The sequence below is a fragment of the Haematobia irritans genome, chromosome 1, assembly GCF_050003625.1.
Source record: "Haematobia irritans isolate KBUSLIRL chromosome 1, ASM5000362v1, whole genome shotgun sequence".
Lineage (NCBI taxonomy): Eukaryota > Metazoa > Arthropoda > Insecta > Diptera > Muscidae > Haematobia > Haematobia irritans.
The window spans coordinates 166,217,038-166,234,525 of NC_134397.1; the positions used below are offsets into that span (position 1 = coordinate 166,217,038).

General features: G+C 30.2%; 1 protein-coding gene across 1 annotated transcript in view; it reads left to right on the plus strand.

Annotated features, from left to right (window-relative positions):
* side-III (sidestep III) overlaps positions 1-17,488 on the plus strand; it is a 710,109-nt gene that overhangs the window by 570,513 nt on the left and 122,108 nt on the right. Inside the window, exon 8 of the mRNA XM_075303796.1 lies at positions 16,241-16,371. Coding sequence (XP_075159911.1) covers positions 16,241-16,371 — 131 coding nt within the window. The remainder of the gene's footprint in view (positions 1-16,240; positions 16,372-17,488) is intronic.

Genomic DNA, 17,488 nt, shown 5'->3' on the forward strand with positions numbered 1-17,488 from the left:
GTATTTTGGGCCATTAATAGCGAAGCGCCGTTTTGAGATGATCGACCCTTTGATTTATTTTGGTACCAATGTTACTCTTCGAAATGCTCCAGACGCAAAAATCCAAAGGATTGAGATCCGGAAATTTTGTAGGCCATTGTACAATGAAGCGAGAAACCTTCTTTCAAAACCTTCCTTGGGACGTGTTGAATGCAATCGTGCTAAGTCTTGTCATAATTTCCATGGAAATGTTTGTCGGCCCAAGGCTTCAATATCATCTGTAGGACATTTTTCCATAATACAATACCTCTTTGTACCACTTCGTCGTAGATTCCAATCACATCTGGCCTTTTCGGATATTTTTTGGTGGTGTTTCCTTTTTTTCGTCGCTATGTCACACTGAGAAAAAAGCATGCCTGGTTCCAAAGATTTTGTCTTTACTTTAACAATTTTGGTATTGATTCCGAGCCAAAGAAGCGGAGAATTCAAGTAAGGATACGTTTAAGACACAACTCTCTTTTAAATTTGGGTTCTGTGGACATTACTTTAGGAAGCAAATTTTAATTTTTCGCTTTTTTTCTTCATATGCTATCAAAGACCTTTAAAAACAAGTTAACGACAACTTTATTTTCCAAATTCAGACACGACTTCCAGTAGAAATTATGCTGTGTTTCAAGTAAAAACGCCTTTAAAATAAAGTGTAGAATACAACAAAAGATTGACAGAACAATGAATGTTAAAGAGGACACTGACAATTTAAGCGTTAGTTACAGAGTTGCAATATCTTAATTGACTGTGATACTAAATCTAAACTGTGTTTTGTTTTTCATTTTATATTAATTTTAAATTCATATCGTTTGTTTAAAATTTATGTTTAAAAACTGTGATATAAGTAATATAAGTCTTTAAATGTAAATTTTGAGAAAATAATTTACGAAATCCCCTGGAAGAAGTCAACAAGTATTGACGAAACGTTGGGATAAAAATGTAAAAAGGTTTTCTTCTTTACATCAATGAATTTAGGTCCAACTAGCTAAATAAAACATAAAAGGAACAGAAAATATTGACCAATCAAACAATTAAACATAAGAAAACATGTCCTATTTTTGAATGATTTTTTGCTTTGTAGTCAAGATTCAAAAAAACAACCAATTTAAAGACAATTTCATTAATGTTAAAGAATTTTTCTGAATTATTAAAGTCAAGTTGACCTTAGCCCAAAAAATTTTTCTTTCATGTTATGATACCCAGTTTTAAGTCAAATCACTTCATTCTAAGGGCAACACGACTTCATTGAAAAGTTTATCGACGTTTGGACAAGGAAAAAACTTTATAATAGAGAAATGCTTCTTCTACGCTAAACAAAATTTGCATTCGTATTTTAAGGACATGAAATCTTTGGCCTCACGACAATAATTTTTTCAGTACAGTATCATGGTAATAAGCAATGCTACAAGAAACAAGTCTTTTGATCACATTTAAATGTGAATCCTATGACAATAGCAATAGACACTGTGGTTTTCCGGCCTAATATAAAGCAATCACACTGTCACTTTTCAATTCCATTATGAATAGTTTTATTTGTGAATGCAATAGATGAAAATGTTTTTGTAAGCCTGTACACAATAAAATTAACTGTCACCAGAATAAATTTGTCTGCTGTTAGACGAGTAATTTAGAAATGGTAGCAACCGGAAGTTAATTGTAGTACATATCAGACACGCTCTATACACTAATGGAAAAAATTACGTTCCATAGTCGTGAACGGACGGTGACAAAATGAAACGGAGACGTTCACAAAAAATCAAAACGGAATGTTCACAATTTCGTCCACGGGCGTTCACGATTTCATGAACGGCATTCGTTTTTCTTGGGCCATGAAAAGTCTTAAAATAATCGTTAGATGTTATTATGGCAACTCCCTCGGTGGTACAATGTGCTAAGGCGTATGGTGCAGAAAACACAGGTTCGAGTCACGCTAGCGGAAATCGTTTTTTAATTTTGTTTATAAATTCGTAACCATAACGTTTTCAGATCATGAATGCTGGTTGCTGTTTTGACAACGCATGGTGTCATTTTATCGTTGTCAGATTGACACCGCCTATTCTCAGTTAGACACCACATGTGTTTTGATTCACTTTCATGAACGAATCGTTTTGAAATGAGCTACCCGTGCATGATTTTTTCTATGAGTGTAGATCCTAAATACCCATCATGGCCAGCCAGATCTAAACTGCAGACTACAGATAGGCCCATTCGCCCGGGCAGAAACATTTTTGGAAAGACTAATTCTTGTATGTAAATTCCATAAGAAGTTTGTCAAAATGAATCAGCTATTCATGTCCACTAAGTTCGTATGCAAATTGTAATAATAAATATCAGACTAATAGGAATAGGAAAGGAAATAGGAAATATTTATAGTTTGGAGTGTATAATTTGTATCTGGCATTTTCTTTTCAATAAATCATTTAATCAAGTTCCTTATTCTTCTTTGTCCATAAATCTCATCCCTTTAAATAGGCTTTCCTTTACTCAGTATTCTTCAAAATAATGTCGATACGTATTAAAAAATTGTAAAATTGATTTTTGTTTCTCCTTTTGGCATATCCTCCACTCCTTTGAAGATTTTGGGGGCATTAAATCGATGCTATATTTTAGAAATTCTCTTTGCTGATAATTTCGTGTTATAATATTTTCGATTTTTTTTTTGCAAATCCTCTGAATGAAAGTCTTATTCCCCATGCCCCTATCTAAAACTTCCACGAGTTTACCTCAGCGTGTGCTATGTTGTTGACATCGCTGCCCGAAGAAGTAAACTTTTGCTTAATTTGCATTTTATTATTTTGTTTTTGTTTGTTATTTCCCCTATGGCATGCCATGAGTTTAACTTTGTTCTCTTTACAATGTTTCATTCCGGTATACATTGTAGCAAATTCAAAAATTAAAATTTATACAGGAAAAATAAATAAATGTGAGAGCTACTACACGGTGCCATGTTTGGTACACGTGTCTCACATACATATGGTAATGGGTTCAAATTCAGACAGTAACCAGTAAATAAAAAAAATACTTTTCCATGGTGGTTGAAGCGGCTAGGTAGTTTGCCGATATTTCTAAACCAAATTCTTCATAAGGGATTCTTAACTTTTTAAGATTATTTGGTGTTGGCTGTAGGAAATACGTTGCTTACCTTTGAGATGAAACATAGAAACATAATGTGTTTGAAGAGAAATAACACTGCGAGCAAACCTTACGACGATTTTTTTATTTCTATCCAAAATTTTGTAAAAATTTCATTTCTTAGAAAATTTTGTCAAAATTGTTTTTCTAAAGAAATTTTTTTAAAACTTTATTTCTATAGAAAATTTTGTCAAAACTTTATTTCTATAGAAAATTTTTCAAATTTTTTTTTCCTATAGAAAATTTTGTCAACTTTATTTCTTATTAAAATTTTGTCAAAATTTTATTTATACAGAAAATTTTGTCAACATTTTATTTCTATAGAAAATTTTGCCTAGATTTTATTTCTATGAAAAATTATGTCAAAATTTTATTTCTATACAAAATTTTGTTAAAACTTTTTTTCTATAGAAAATTTTCTCTAAGCTTTTTTTTTTTATAGAAAATTTTGCCAAAATTTTATTTCTATAAAAAATTTTGCCAAAATTTTATTTCTATACAAAATTTTGCCAAATTTTAATTTCTAAAGAAAATTTTGCCAAAATTTAATTTTTAAAGAAAATTTTTGTCAAAATTTTATTTCTACAGAAAATTTTGTCAAAAATTTTATTTCTATAGAAAATTTTGCCAACATTTTATTTCTATAGAAAATTCTGTCAAAATTTTATTTCTATAGAAACTTTTTTCAAACTTTTATTTCTATAAAAATTTTGTCCAAATTTGTTCTGTAGAACATTTTGTCAAAATTTTTTTCCTATAGAAAATTTTGTGAAAATTTTATTTCTATAGAAAATTTTGTCAAAATTTTATTTCTGTAGGAAATTTAGTCAAAATTTTATTTTTATAGAATAATTTGTCAAAATTTTATTTATACAGATAATTTTGCCAAAATTTATTTCTAAAGAAAATTTTGCGAAAATTTTATTTCCATAGAAAATATTGTCAAAATGTTATTGCTATAGAAAATTTGGTTAAAATTTTATTTCTACAGAAAATTTGGTCAAAATTTTGTTTCTATAGAAAATTCTGTTAAAATTTTATTTCTGTAGAAAATTTTGTCAAATATTATTTCTATAGAAATTTTTTTCAAAATTTTATTTCTATAGAAACTTTTGTCAAAATTTTATTTCTATCGAAAATTTTGTCAAAATTTTATTTCTATAGAACATTTTGTCAAAATTTTATGTCTATTAAAAGTTTTGTCAAAATTTTATTTCTATAGGAAATTTTGTCAAAATTTTATTTCTATAGAAAATTGTGTCAAAATTTTTTTCCTATAGAAACTTTTTTCAAAATTTTATTTCTATAAAATTTTTGTCCAAATTTGTTCTATAGAAAATTTTGTCAAAATTTTATTTATATCGAAAAATTTTGTCAAATTTTATTTCTGTAGAAAATTCTATCAATATTTTATTTTTATAGAAAATTTTGTCAAAATTTTATTTATACAGATAATTTTGCCAAAATTTATTTCTATAGAAAATTTTTCGAAAATTTTATTTCCATAGAAAATATTGTCAAAACTTTATTGCTATAGAAAATTTGGTTAAAATTTTATTTCTACAGAAAATTTGGTCAAAATTTTATTTCTATAGAAAATTCTGTTAAAATTTTATTTCTATAGAAAATTTTGGCAAAATTTTTTCTACAGAAAATTTTTTCAAAATTTTATTTCTATAGAAAATTTTATCAACATTTTATTTCTAAAAAACTGTCAAAACTTTATTTCGATAGAAAATTTTGTAAACATTTTTTGACCTGGCTAACTTCTGCCATATTTATTTGTTTCCTCTTAATTGTGTAGTGTTCCAAAGCCCAAAAGCATTTGTCATCATAGAAAATGTGTATGAAAAATAATATTTCCTCTTCTAGCTGCATACATTTCTATGTATGTAAGAATAAACAAAACAAAATTCCATTTTTTGCTGATACCTAATATATTTCCTTATTGCAACAAAATACTGTCACTAAAGTAAAAAAAAAGGCCAACATAAAAAATATTTTTGTTTTGTGAAAAACGTTGACAATTTTGCATTTTTTTTTTGCAAAAACTGCGATAAAAGCAAATATGGAATATGACTATGCATAGAATAGATGGCGTGCAAAAATATGTAGATACCTATGAAAGGAGGTCAATTAGAGAGTTGTGGAAAAATTTCTTGAAATTAAAATCAATAGTTTCAACTTTAAAAAGTTCTCCACGCAACAAAAAGTAATATACCAACTCTTAAAATTTAATTTCTATAGAAAATTTTGTAAAAATTTTATTTCTATAGAAATTTTTGTAAAAAAATTATTTCTACTGAAAATATTGTCATTATTTTATTTTAATAGAAAATTTCGTCAAAATTTTATATCTATATAAAATATGGCCAAAATTTTATTGCTATATAAAATTTTGTCAAAATTTTATTTCTATATAAAATTTTGTTAACATTTGATTTCTATAGAAAATTTTGTCAAAATTTTATTTCTATAGAAAATTTTGTCCAAATTTTATTTCTAAAGAAAATTTTGTCAAGACTTTATTTCTATAGAAAATTTTGTCAAAATTTTATGTCTATAGAAAATTTTGTCAAAATTTTATTTCTATACAAAATTTTGTCAAAATTTTATTTCGATAGAAAATTTTGACAAAATATTATGTCTATAGCAAATGTTGTAAAAATTTTATTTCTAAAATTTTATTTCTATAGAAAATTTTGTCAAACTTTTATTTCTATAGAAAGTTTTGTCAAAATTTTATTTCTATAGAAAACTTTTATCAAAATTTTATTTCTTAGAAAATTTTGTCAAAATTTTATTTCTATATAAAATGTTAAAAAAAATATATGTCTAGAAAACTGTTGTAAAAATTTTATTTCTCTAGAAATTTTTGTAAACAAAAATATTTCTACTGAAAATTTAGTCATTATTTTATTTTAATAGAAAATTATGTCAATATTTTATTTCTATATAAAATATGGTCAAAATTTTATTTCTATAGAAAATTTTGTCAAAATTTTATTTCTTTATAAAATTTTGTTAATATTTTATTTCTAACAACATTTTATTTCTAAAAAAATTTGTTTCAAAATTTTATTTCTGTAGAAAATTTTGTCAAAATTTTATTTCTTTAGAAAATTTTGTCAAAATTTTATTTCTATAGAAAATTTTGTCAACAATTTATTTCTATAGAAAATTTTGTCAACAATTTATTTCTATAGAAATTTTGTCAATATTTTATTTCTTTATAAAATATGGTCAAGATTTTATTTCTATAGAAAATTTTGTCAAAATTTTATTTCTATATAAAATTTTGTTAACATTTTATTTCTAACAACATTTTATTTCTATAGAAATTTGTTTCAAAATTTTATTTCTGTAGAAAATTTTGTCAAAATTTTATTTCTATAGAAAATTTTGTCAACAATTTATTTCTATAGAAAATTTTTTCAACAATTTATTTCTATAGAAAATTTTGTGAAAATTTTATTTCTATGGAAAATTTTGTCAAAATTTTATTTCTATGGAAAATTTTGTCAAAATTTTATTTCTATAGAAAATTTTGTAATTTTTTTTTTCTATAGAAAATTTTGTATTTTTTTTTATAAAATATATTGTCAAAATTTGTTGGGGAGGAATATTGTGCAAAATCTATCGAAATGTTAAGAATTCTTCCAATCACGAAACAGTATAAAATCTACCTTTTTTGGTAGAATTCTACCACACTGAAAAAAAATATTTACATAATATTAAAGAATATGCAACCTAAATTTTAGGATGCGCAATTTACAAAATATTAAAGACAAATTTCTTTAAAATAATGACGTTTTAATTAAAATAAAGTTTTTTAATCTTTATCTTAAACATATTTTTCATTAAATTTAGGACACAAATTTTGTAAATTTGCCTCCTCCGTTAAAGTCTCATGTCTCTGAACTAAGGAAAATTGTCTTTAAAATAAAGAAACACATTTTTGATTTAAAGAAATCGTTCCTAAATTAACTGAAATATTGAATCTTTAGATTTAAGATAAAGAAAACTTCAAATATAAGCTAAGACTTATTTTGAGGATTTAGAATCTTTGGTTTGAAGTTTTTTTTGGGAATTAAGAAAACATTTTTTCTTTGGGGTATCCGCTATAATTTGGATTTTTAAACGAAAAGAAAATGAAAATTCGATAAATAAGATCTGAATGCTAATTTTAATTTTATTGATCCTAGATTTAAGGACAGATAGGTTTTTAAAAATGTCTTTATTTTAAAGAAGCCGCATCTTTGGCTCGGAATCAATACCAAAATCCTTAAGAGAAGGTCAACATTTTTGGATCCAAGTAAACTTTTTTTTTGAGTGAAACTGTGACAACCGGTGTGACGACTTTTTGTCATCACTGTTATCACAAGGTATGTCTGTCTAAGTTACTCACTTTTTTTAATTGTCGGAAACTATTTACATATTTTGTTCTAAACTTAATCTAAATTTTTCTTCCTTAAATTATGATACCTAATATCGTATCGTCGCACATATCTATTGAGTCTATACAAATTTATGTTTTGTATTTTCAAATGCCACCAACAAATACAAACAATTTTTCCTATACCCAGCAATTTTTTTTTTAACAAAGCTCGTGTTCTCACATACTGCTGATGAATTTAAAATTTCACCGAAAATTTTTGTGTATTCTTATCTCCAAATGCTGATGTCCACCAATACTATAGAATATTCAATGGAGTGGCAGAAACGTGGCCAACGTGTTAAATTGTTCAAAGCATAATTGATATTTGTCGGAAATTTTAGATGAATTTGATAGTACTTCAATATGTATAAAATACTAAGCGTTACTATTTTATCGAACGAAAGATAAAAAATGACACTCATATTGGGTGTTGGTCATAAAGTCATCACAAAAGAAGCAAAACCAATGACAACATAAACATTGACATTTAAGGTTAATTAATAAAATTCCAAAAAAATAAAAAAATTTAATTGAAATTCATTTTTTTATAGAAAAAAAAAAATGTTCTTTATTTCATAGTTATTTATTAACCAGATTGTAACTTTGTCCTCCAAAGAAAGACATTGTTAACAATTTCCTTTGCTTAGTGTTTACAACAGACCAAACATCACATTTTTTGCATGTATTCCAAAAAAGTTACAAGAGGCTAATTAAAACATTTTAAAGTTTTATTATAATAAATTCCCTTAACTCCCATAAATTATGCCCTCTTTTTAATCTAGATCAAGGCTCAAAGTAGCTTTGTAATCACATTTGCAACACCATTAAACTGAAGTGCATTTTAGCGTAAATTTAATACTTGCAAATGATATTGTTTCCCCGGGAGCGGTTTTGCTGCTGCTACGGCAGTGGTGACTGCCGACGACCTTTATTTATTGTAGTCCTTCTAAGGTCCTAACCATCAACCTCTTAATTTTATTATTTTTTATTATGTACATATGCATGTAGAATATGGAAAGCCTATGCACTATAGCTAAGATGGCTTACAAGTAGAAAAGCAGACACGAAATATTATGGGAAGTTGCAACGTTTTAACAGAAAATGTTATTTTTCAAGTTTCATTAGCCAACCACATACATAAGCATATTAACGCCCTTTCATACAAGTTAACATTGTAATAATCGTAAATTTTATAGAGCTGCTTTAGTTGGTTGTTGCCACTCTACTCTATGCGACCAAGGGTTTCCCTCCATTTCGACCTGTTTTTATAACACGCATCCATACAATGCATGAATCCTATGTTCGCTGGATAGCTTTTCTAAGGGAAAACGACTGAGAGGGTGTATTAGAGTCTCATATACATTTTTCCTGTCTGCCTGGTTTCATGTTTTACGCCAAACCCATAAGCATGAGAATGCAACATTGTTGGTTTAAATCTACCCTTGATGTTACAGGATAAAGGAGCTTACATTCTCATCCATTGTGTTTGTATGTGTACGCGATGATCCACATAAAATCCATGCATACGTACATGCATATTCCGAAAGATGCTATTCTTTCGACAGGGTGACAAGTTTATTTTTTTAATTTGAGAGTGTGATATTTTATATTAATATATAGTTAGAGCATAATAACTTTAATTGGATTGAAGATATATTTTAAGATTTGTTACTCAAATGATATTCCACATTATTGGGTTAAAAATATAATTGTAGATCGCTGCCGTAACACAGAGTGCCAATGATTTTTATATCCTCTACCAAAGGATGGGGTGTATTCCTAAAATTGCCTGAAATCTTAAATCTACACCGAAAAAAAGTAAACTGTTTTATAGGAAGAATGAACTACCTCGCGCGAAAATTTCACTATTTTGTACTCCATGTTTTGAGATTTCCACGAAGTGTTGTTAAAACCAGGAAAATTTAGAACCACGTTGTACTTTTTAACTGTTGTTCTTGAAGTTACTCCCTCTCATTGAAGAAAAAATTAACTAAAAGTAAATAAAACAAGTATATAAAGCAGTAAGTTCGGCCGGGCCGAATCTTAAATAGCCACCACCATGAATCCAATATTATAGTTTCCTGTGAAAATTTCTGGGGGATTTGATGACAAGCAGATCAGTTCAACCAGTACACTTCCCGAAGATAAATTCAAAGATTTTACCTATGAAGACTAGATCAGATTCTGGATTTATAAGAACCCAATTTGTTTGAGTTTTAGAGGAATCATAAACATCGTGTGCAAGAAAACGATGAAATAACGCCTTGATTTAAAATCTAACATCTGTAGATTTTTGTCCCCATTACTTAAATGATTACCAGAAGTAAAATCTGGAAACTATAATTCAGTTTCAAGCAATTTTCATTATCAGTGCACATGGACCGATATTCACCATTTTCGGCACACCTCTTTATGTTCCTAAAATACTTCTAGATTTAAAATTTCATGCAAATTTGAAAAAAAACTATGGTTTCTAAAAGCCCAAGAAGTAAAATCGGGAGATCGGTCTATTTGGGAGATAAACCAAAACATGGACCAATACATGCCATTTTCGGCTCTCATATTTAAGGTCCTAAAATACCTCTAGATTTCTCATTTCAGACAAATTAGATAAAAACTACGGATTCTAGAAGCCTAAAAAATTAAATAATTTCTTTGACACCTATTTATATTCCCAAAAACCTCCAGATTTTCGATTTCAGGCAAAGTGGACAACAGTTACGGTTTCTAGAAGCCCAAAAAGTAATATCGGGAGATCGGTCTATCTGATGGCTATATCAAAACATGGACCTATACTCACCATTTTCGGCATGCCTTTTTATGGTCCTAAAATACCTCTAGATTTCCAATTTGAGGCAAGTTGGAAAACAACTACGGTTTCTATAAGTCCAAGAATAAAATCTGGAGATCGGTCTATATGGGGGCTATATAAAAACATGGTCCGATACTCATCATTTTCAGCACACCTCTTTAGGGTTTTAAAATACCTCTTGATTTCTAATTTCAGGCAAATTGGATAAAAACTACAGATTTTAGACGCCCAAAAAGTAAAAACTGGACATCGGTCTATATGGGGGCTATACCAAAACATGGACTGATAATCACCATTTTCGGCACACCTCTTTATTTTTCTAAAATACCTCTAGATTTCCAATTTCAGGCAAATTGGATAAAAACTACGGATTCTATAAGCCCAAGACCCGATATCGGGAGATCGGTCTATATGGGCTCCGGTAATACACAAACAAATATATTTCCGTAGTTAAACTAACGCTTAATTTAATTTATTATTATTTGAAAAAAAATTGATAGCAGTTTAATTTTGTTTTTTATTTTTTTTGAAATTTTCTACAGCCCAATGAAATTTTTCTTTTTATACCCTGCGCAACACTATGGAACAGGGTATTATAAGTTAGTGCAACGCCCAGAAGAAGACGAGATAGACACATGGTGACTTTGGCAATATTGCTCAGGGCCGGCCCCTGTGTCGATCTAGCCATGTCCGTCTATCCGTCCGTTTGTGAACACATTTTTGTGATGAAAGTCTAGGTCGAAATTTGACTCGACTTCACATTTGGCACACTAATATGGACCCAGAAGCCAGAATTTCAGCCTGATTTACTTTAAATTTTGCACAAGGAGTGCAATTGATAGTGTCGTAAAGTGTGCCCAATTTGGTTGAAATCGGTCCAGATTTAGATATAGCTCACATATATATCTTTCCCCCGATATGCACTCATATGGCCCCAGAAGCCACAATTTTGCCCCAATTTGTTTTAAATTTTACAAAGGGTGTAGAATTAATATTGTAGCCATGCATGCCAGATTTCTTTTTCCGATTTGGGCAAAAATGGCTAAAATATCCGCATTTTCTTTATAAAATCACCACTGCTAAGTCGAAAACTTCTAAAATTGACCCCAATTTTCCTTTACTTTTAATACATATCTATCGACCGATAAATCATAAAAACACTTTTGCGATGTTGACTCTAAACTGGTTCAAATTTAAATGTTTCCCACATTTTTATACCCTCCATCATAGGATGGGGGTATATTAACTTTGTCATTCCGTTTGTAACACATCGAAATATTGCTCTAAGACCCCATAAAGTATATATATTCTGGGTCGTGGTGAAATTCTGAGTCGATCTGAGCATGTCCGTCCCTCCGTCCGTACGTCCGTCCGTCCGTCCGTCTGTTGAAATCACGCTAACTTCCGAACGAAACAAGCTATCGACTTGAAACTTGGCACAAGTAGTTGTTATCGATGTAGGTCGGATGGTATTGAAAATGGGCCATATCGGTCCACTTTTACGTATAGCCCCCATATAAAGGGACCTTCAGATTTGGCTTGTGGAGCCTCTAACAGAAGCACATTTAATCCGATCCGGCTGAAATTTGGTATATGGTGTTGGTATATGGTATCTAACAACCGTGCAAAAACTGGTCCACATCGGTCCATAATTATATATAGCCCCCATATAAACCGATCTCCAGAATTGGCTTGCGGAGCCTAAAAGAGAAGAAAATTTCATCCGATCCGGCCGAAATTTGGTACATGGTGTTGGTATATGGTCTCTAACAATCATGCAAAAATTGGTCCACATCGGTCCATAATTATATATAGCCCCCATATAAACCGATCCCCAGATTTGGCTTGCGGAGCCTCAAAGAGAAGCAAATTTCATCCGAGCCGGCTGAAATTTGGTACATGATGTTGGTATATGGTCTCTAACAACCATGCAAAAATTGGTTCACATCGGTCCATAATTATATATAGCCCCCATATAAACCGATCCCCAGATTTGGCTTGCGGAGCCTCAAAGAGAAGCAACTTGAATCCGATCCGGCTGAAATTTAGTACATGGTATTGGTATATGGTCTCTAACAACCGTGCAAAAATTGGTCCACATCGGTCCATAATTATATATGGCGCCCATATAAACCGATCCCCAGATTTGGGTTGCGGAGCCTCAAAGAGAAGCAAATTTCATCCGATCCGCCTGAAATTTGGTACATGATATTGGTATATGGTATCTAACAACCATGCACAAATTGGTCCACATCGGTTCATAATTATATATAGCCCCCATATAAACCGATCCCCAGATTTGGCTTGCGAAGTCTCCAAGAGAAGCAAATTTCATCCAATCCGGTTGTAATTTGGAACATGGTGTTAGTATATGATCTTTAACAACCGTGCCAGAATTGGTCCATATCGGTCCATAATTATATATAACCCCGATATAAAACATTCTCCAGATTTGACCTCCGGAGCCTCTTGGAGGAGCAAAATTCATTCGATCCGGTTCAAATTAGGCACGTGGTGTTAGTATATGGTCGCTAACAACCATACCAAAATTGGTCCAATCACACAAAAATTGGTCCATATCGGTTCATAATCATGGTTGCCACTAGAGCCAAAAATAATCTACCAAAATTTTATTTCTATAGAAAATTTTGTCAAAATTTTATTTCTATAGAAAATTTTGTCAAAATTTTATTTCTATAGAAAATTTTGTTCAAATTTTATTCGGTTCATAATCATGGTTGCCACTCGAGCCAAAAATAATCTACCAAGATTTTATTTGTATAGAAAATATTGTCAAAAGTTTATTTCTATAGAAAATTTTGTTAAAATTTTATTTCTGTAGAAATTTTTGTCAAAATTTTCTTTCTATAGAAAATTTTGTCAAAATTTTTATTTCTATAGAAAATTTTGTGAAAATATTATTTCTATAGAAAATTTTATTAAATTTTATTTCTGTAGAAAATTTTGTCAAAATTTTATGTCTACTTTGTCAAACTGAATTATATACGTATTGGATCGATCTTTTTTGATTTAATATATACCACGTATGGACTTACATACAATTTAGAAGATGGTGTTAGGAGGTTTTAAGATACCTTGCCATCGGCAAGCGTTACCGCAACTTAAGTAATTCGATTGTGGATGGCAGTGTTTAGATGAAGTTTCTACGCAATCCATGATGGAGGGTACATAAGCTTCGGCCTGGCCGAACTTACGGCCGTATATACTTGTTTTTACTAACATTGCATTCCACCCCAGGGCATTAGCCGACTTAGAGTCAATACATTTTACAGAATTCTAACAAATTTTGTCCAGATCGGGTCAAATTTAAATATATGTATGTGATAAAATAAACCTTTATATATAGTACCCAACACATTGGATGGATTTAGGTTAGGTTATGTGGCAGCCCGATGTATCAGGCTCACTTAGACTATTCAGTCCATTGTGATACCACAGTGGTGAACTTCTCTCTTATCACTGAGTGCTGCCCGATTCCATGTTAACCTCAATGACAAGGGACCTCCTTTTTATAGCCGAGTCCGAACGGTGTTCCAGATTGCAGTGAAACCACTTAGAGAAGCTTTGAAACCCTCGGAAATGTCACCAACTTAACTGAGGTGGGATAATCCACCGCTGAAAAACTTTTTAGTGTTCGATCGTAGCAGGAATCGAACCCACGACCTTGTGTATGCAAGGCGGGCATGCTAACCATTGCACCATGGTGGCTCCTATTGGATGGATTTGATATGGTATCAAAAATGTGGATCTACAAAGTGGTGCAAGGTATAATATAATCGGCCTCGCCCGACTTTAGGTTTTCCTTACTTGTTTTAAATATGTCTCAAATATTTGATAAACTCAACGTGGGTATAAAGTTCAATTGCCGTGCACATTAGTTCGTTATGAACTAAATCAAAAAACATTTTCGCACCATTCCCAAAAATAGTAAAAATGAACTAAAGTATGGGTAAAATGGTCTTGATTTGGCGCCAATGATTTTCTACTTTACTTTTAGTTCAATTTTTCTTCGATGAGATGTAATTTCGTGAACTGCAGCTAAAAATACAACAGGACATTACATTTGCCTGATTTTAACAACGCTTTGTGGAAATCTTAAAATGTGGACTACAAATTAGTTCAATTTTCGCGCGAGGTAGTTCATACTTACTATAAAACAAATTACTTTTTTTCGGTGTAGGTGTGGCGAATATGATGTGAATCGATCTATGTTTTCGCATATCCCCCATATAGACTGATCTCTCGATTTGACGGTCCATCTTTTCATCTATATGTTTTAATGGCCGAGTATCTGTCATTACATCTAAACACACACACAAAAAAATTCTGATTCAATCACGAAACTAATTGATCCAATTAATTTTTAAAATGAAATGTCTTCAATCACAGTTTTAATTGAGCATAAAAAATATTTGATTAAACAATTAATTGATTTGATTTGAAAATTGCAATTAATTTTTTAATTGATTCAATTAAAAATTTAATTGATGTTGATTGCATGCAATTAATTTCTTGAATTAAAAACGTGACTATTTTCAATTACTTTTTTATCTGACTTTGTGTTTTTAGTTTTATTAAAAAACTTATTGTTTGAAATAAATTTTTATTAAAAAATTAAAAAAAAAAATATTTTCATAAGTCGAGTGGTGGACAAATGTGCTTTTGCCATTTCATATTCCTGGAGGTTTGCTGATCTTCCACTCTTACTTGGATCTCTCTGAGCTATCCACATTGTCAGACTGTTTTATGAATTGTCAGGATAATAAGAACTAAATCACATTTGTCTTTCAATACGCAGCCGATTTTTCGATGTTTTTCCTGTCAAAAGTCGATTGTTCGATTTCGACCCATATAATACTTTTTCTTGAATAGATTTTCCAAAGTTGTCAATAATGACAAAAGTCGAAAGTGGCGATATTAAAAGTGGACTTTCAAATAACCGAAAGTAGAATTTTTCAAACTATGAAAATTTGATATCTACGCATTTAATTTAATTTAATTTAAAACACAATTGTCTCTTTAAAGTATCGTTACTTTATTTCTCTGCTTCTTTGGCTCGGAATCAATACCAAAGACCATTAGTGTAAAGACAAAATCTTTGGAACAGAGCGTGCTTTTTTTCAGTGTAGACACTACCAAAAAGTTGATTAGTCGAGTTAGGCCAAAATATAAATTCGATTAGTTGATTTGACGATATTTAAAAAGTCGAATTTGTCGAATTCGTATTGTTACGTATACGTATTGTTGATTAGTTGAAAAATCGATTTTACTCTTTTGCATGCCAAATTCGGTTTTCTAGGTTCAACCTGCTCTGGCGAAAATTTCGTTTTTTTTTTTTAACAAATTCGTCATTCCTCCATGAAATTCTATTGTTATCAATTTAGCCTATTATGGAAATACATGGCTATATATCAACCAAGACCCACATACACATACTCGTATATATATACTTGCCACACAAAATAGGATAATTAAATATTTATATTATTATTTTAAACATGTCCTTCATTCTACTTTTCAATTTCTTTTCATGTATTCACATATGACACTTGAATATTGTGTCTCTGCGATGATTTCAAACCAAAACTCCCACTGTTCACTCATGTTTGATGTTCATGATGACGACGATGCTGTGCTGCTGCTGCTGATGATGATGATATTTGCATTGTACGATGTGCTTTCGTGGTATTCACAACATTAAACCATTCTTTTGACTGACATAAACCAATGAACCCGCCGCCAACAACGTGCAACAACATGTGGACCAACGAACTGATTACAAAACAAAACCTGACAACCATAATAAACAGATCCACCACAAGTGACATTGTCATTAGGCTCAACACTCAAACCAGATGACATCAAGGAAGGCGATGATGTTTATTTTGAATGTCACATCAAGGCAAATCCAAAGGAGCATCGTATTACTTGGTCACATAATGTAAGTATAAAAAAAACATTAATGTAGAATTTTTAATTTTGTTTTTAAATATTCCTAAATATTTTAAGATAACTTCGTTGAGAATTATTAAAGTAGTATTAGAATTTGTTACTTGTTTTATACTTCAAAAATAAGTCTAATAGGGAGCTACCGTGGTGCAATGGTTAGCTTGCCCAACTTGCATACAAAGGGTCAATCCCAGTTTCGACTGAGCACAAAAATGTTTTCCAACGGTCGTTTATTCCTTCTTAGAAATGCTGGTGACATTTCACCGCAATGTAACACGTCTCGGCTATAAAAAGAAGGTCCCTTGTCATTAAGCTAAACATAGAATCGAGCAGCGTTCATTGACCAGAGAGAAGTTCACCACCACAGTTGACTGATCCCACCAAATCCCCAATAGCCCAACTTAAAAATGTTGTCCCCATAAAACTATTCCTAAATTGAGGGAAAACCCGCAGTTCTGGCAACACTTTCCATTAAGCTAAACATGCAATCGAGCAGCACTCAGAGAGAAGTTCCTAGCCTAACCTTACACACAAATTTTTTTTCTGATTCAATCACGAAATAATTGATCCAATTAAGTTTTTAATTGAATTGTCTTCAATCACGGAAATGATAGTATCAATTAAAAAATCACTTGAAAGTCAATTAAAAAATTAATTTCTACTATTAATTTTTGTGACTGACTTTTGTTTCAATTAAAACATTTGTTAAATCAATTAAATTTTTAATTGAATATTTTTTTAAAATTCAATTAAGACTTTAACTGGAAAAATTTTCTAGAAATTTTTTTCTGTGTACCTAAAGTCAAATAGATCTTTATTGTTAACTTCGTTGGTCTAAGATTTCGTTTCCCAGAAAGAAATTATTTTTTAATTGATTTTTGTATCAATTAAAATATTTTTAGTTGAATATTTTTTAAGACTCAATTATGTTAAGACTTTAATTGGAAAAATGTTCGAAAAATGTTTTTCTGTATACCTAAAGTCAAATAAATCTTTATTGTCAACTTCGTTGGTCTAAATTTTCGTTTCCCACAAAAAAATATTATTCTTGCGGTAGAGAAATAAAATATTTTAATACAGTGGGTACACAAAACAGTTAACTAAGATCC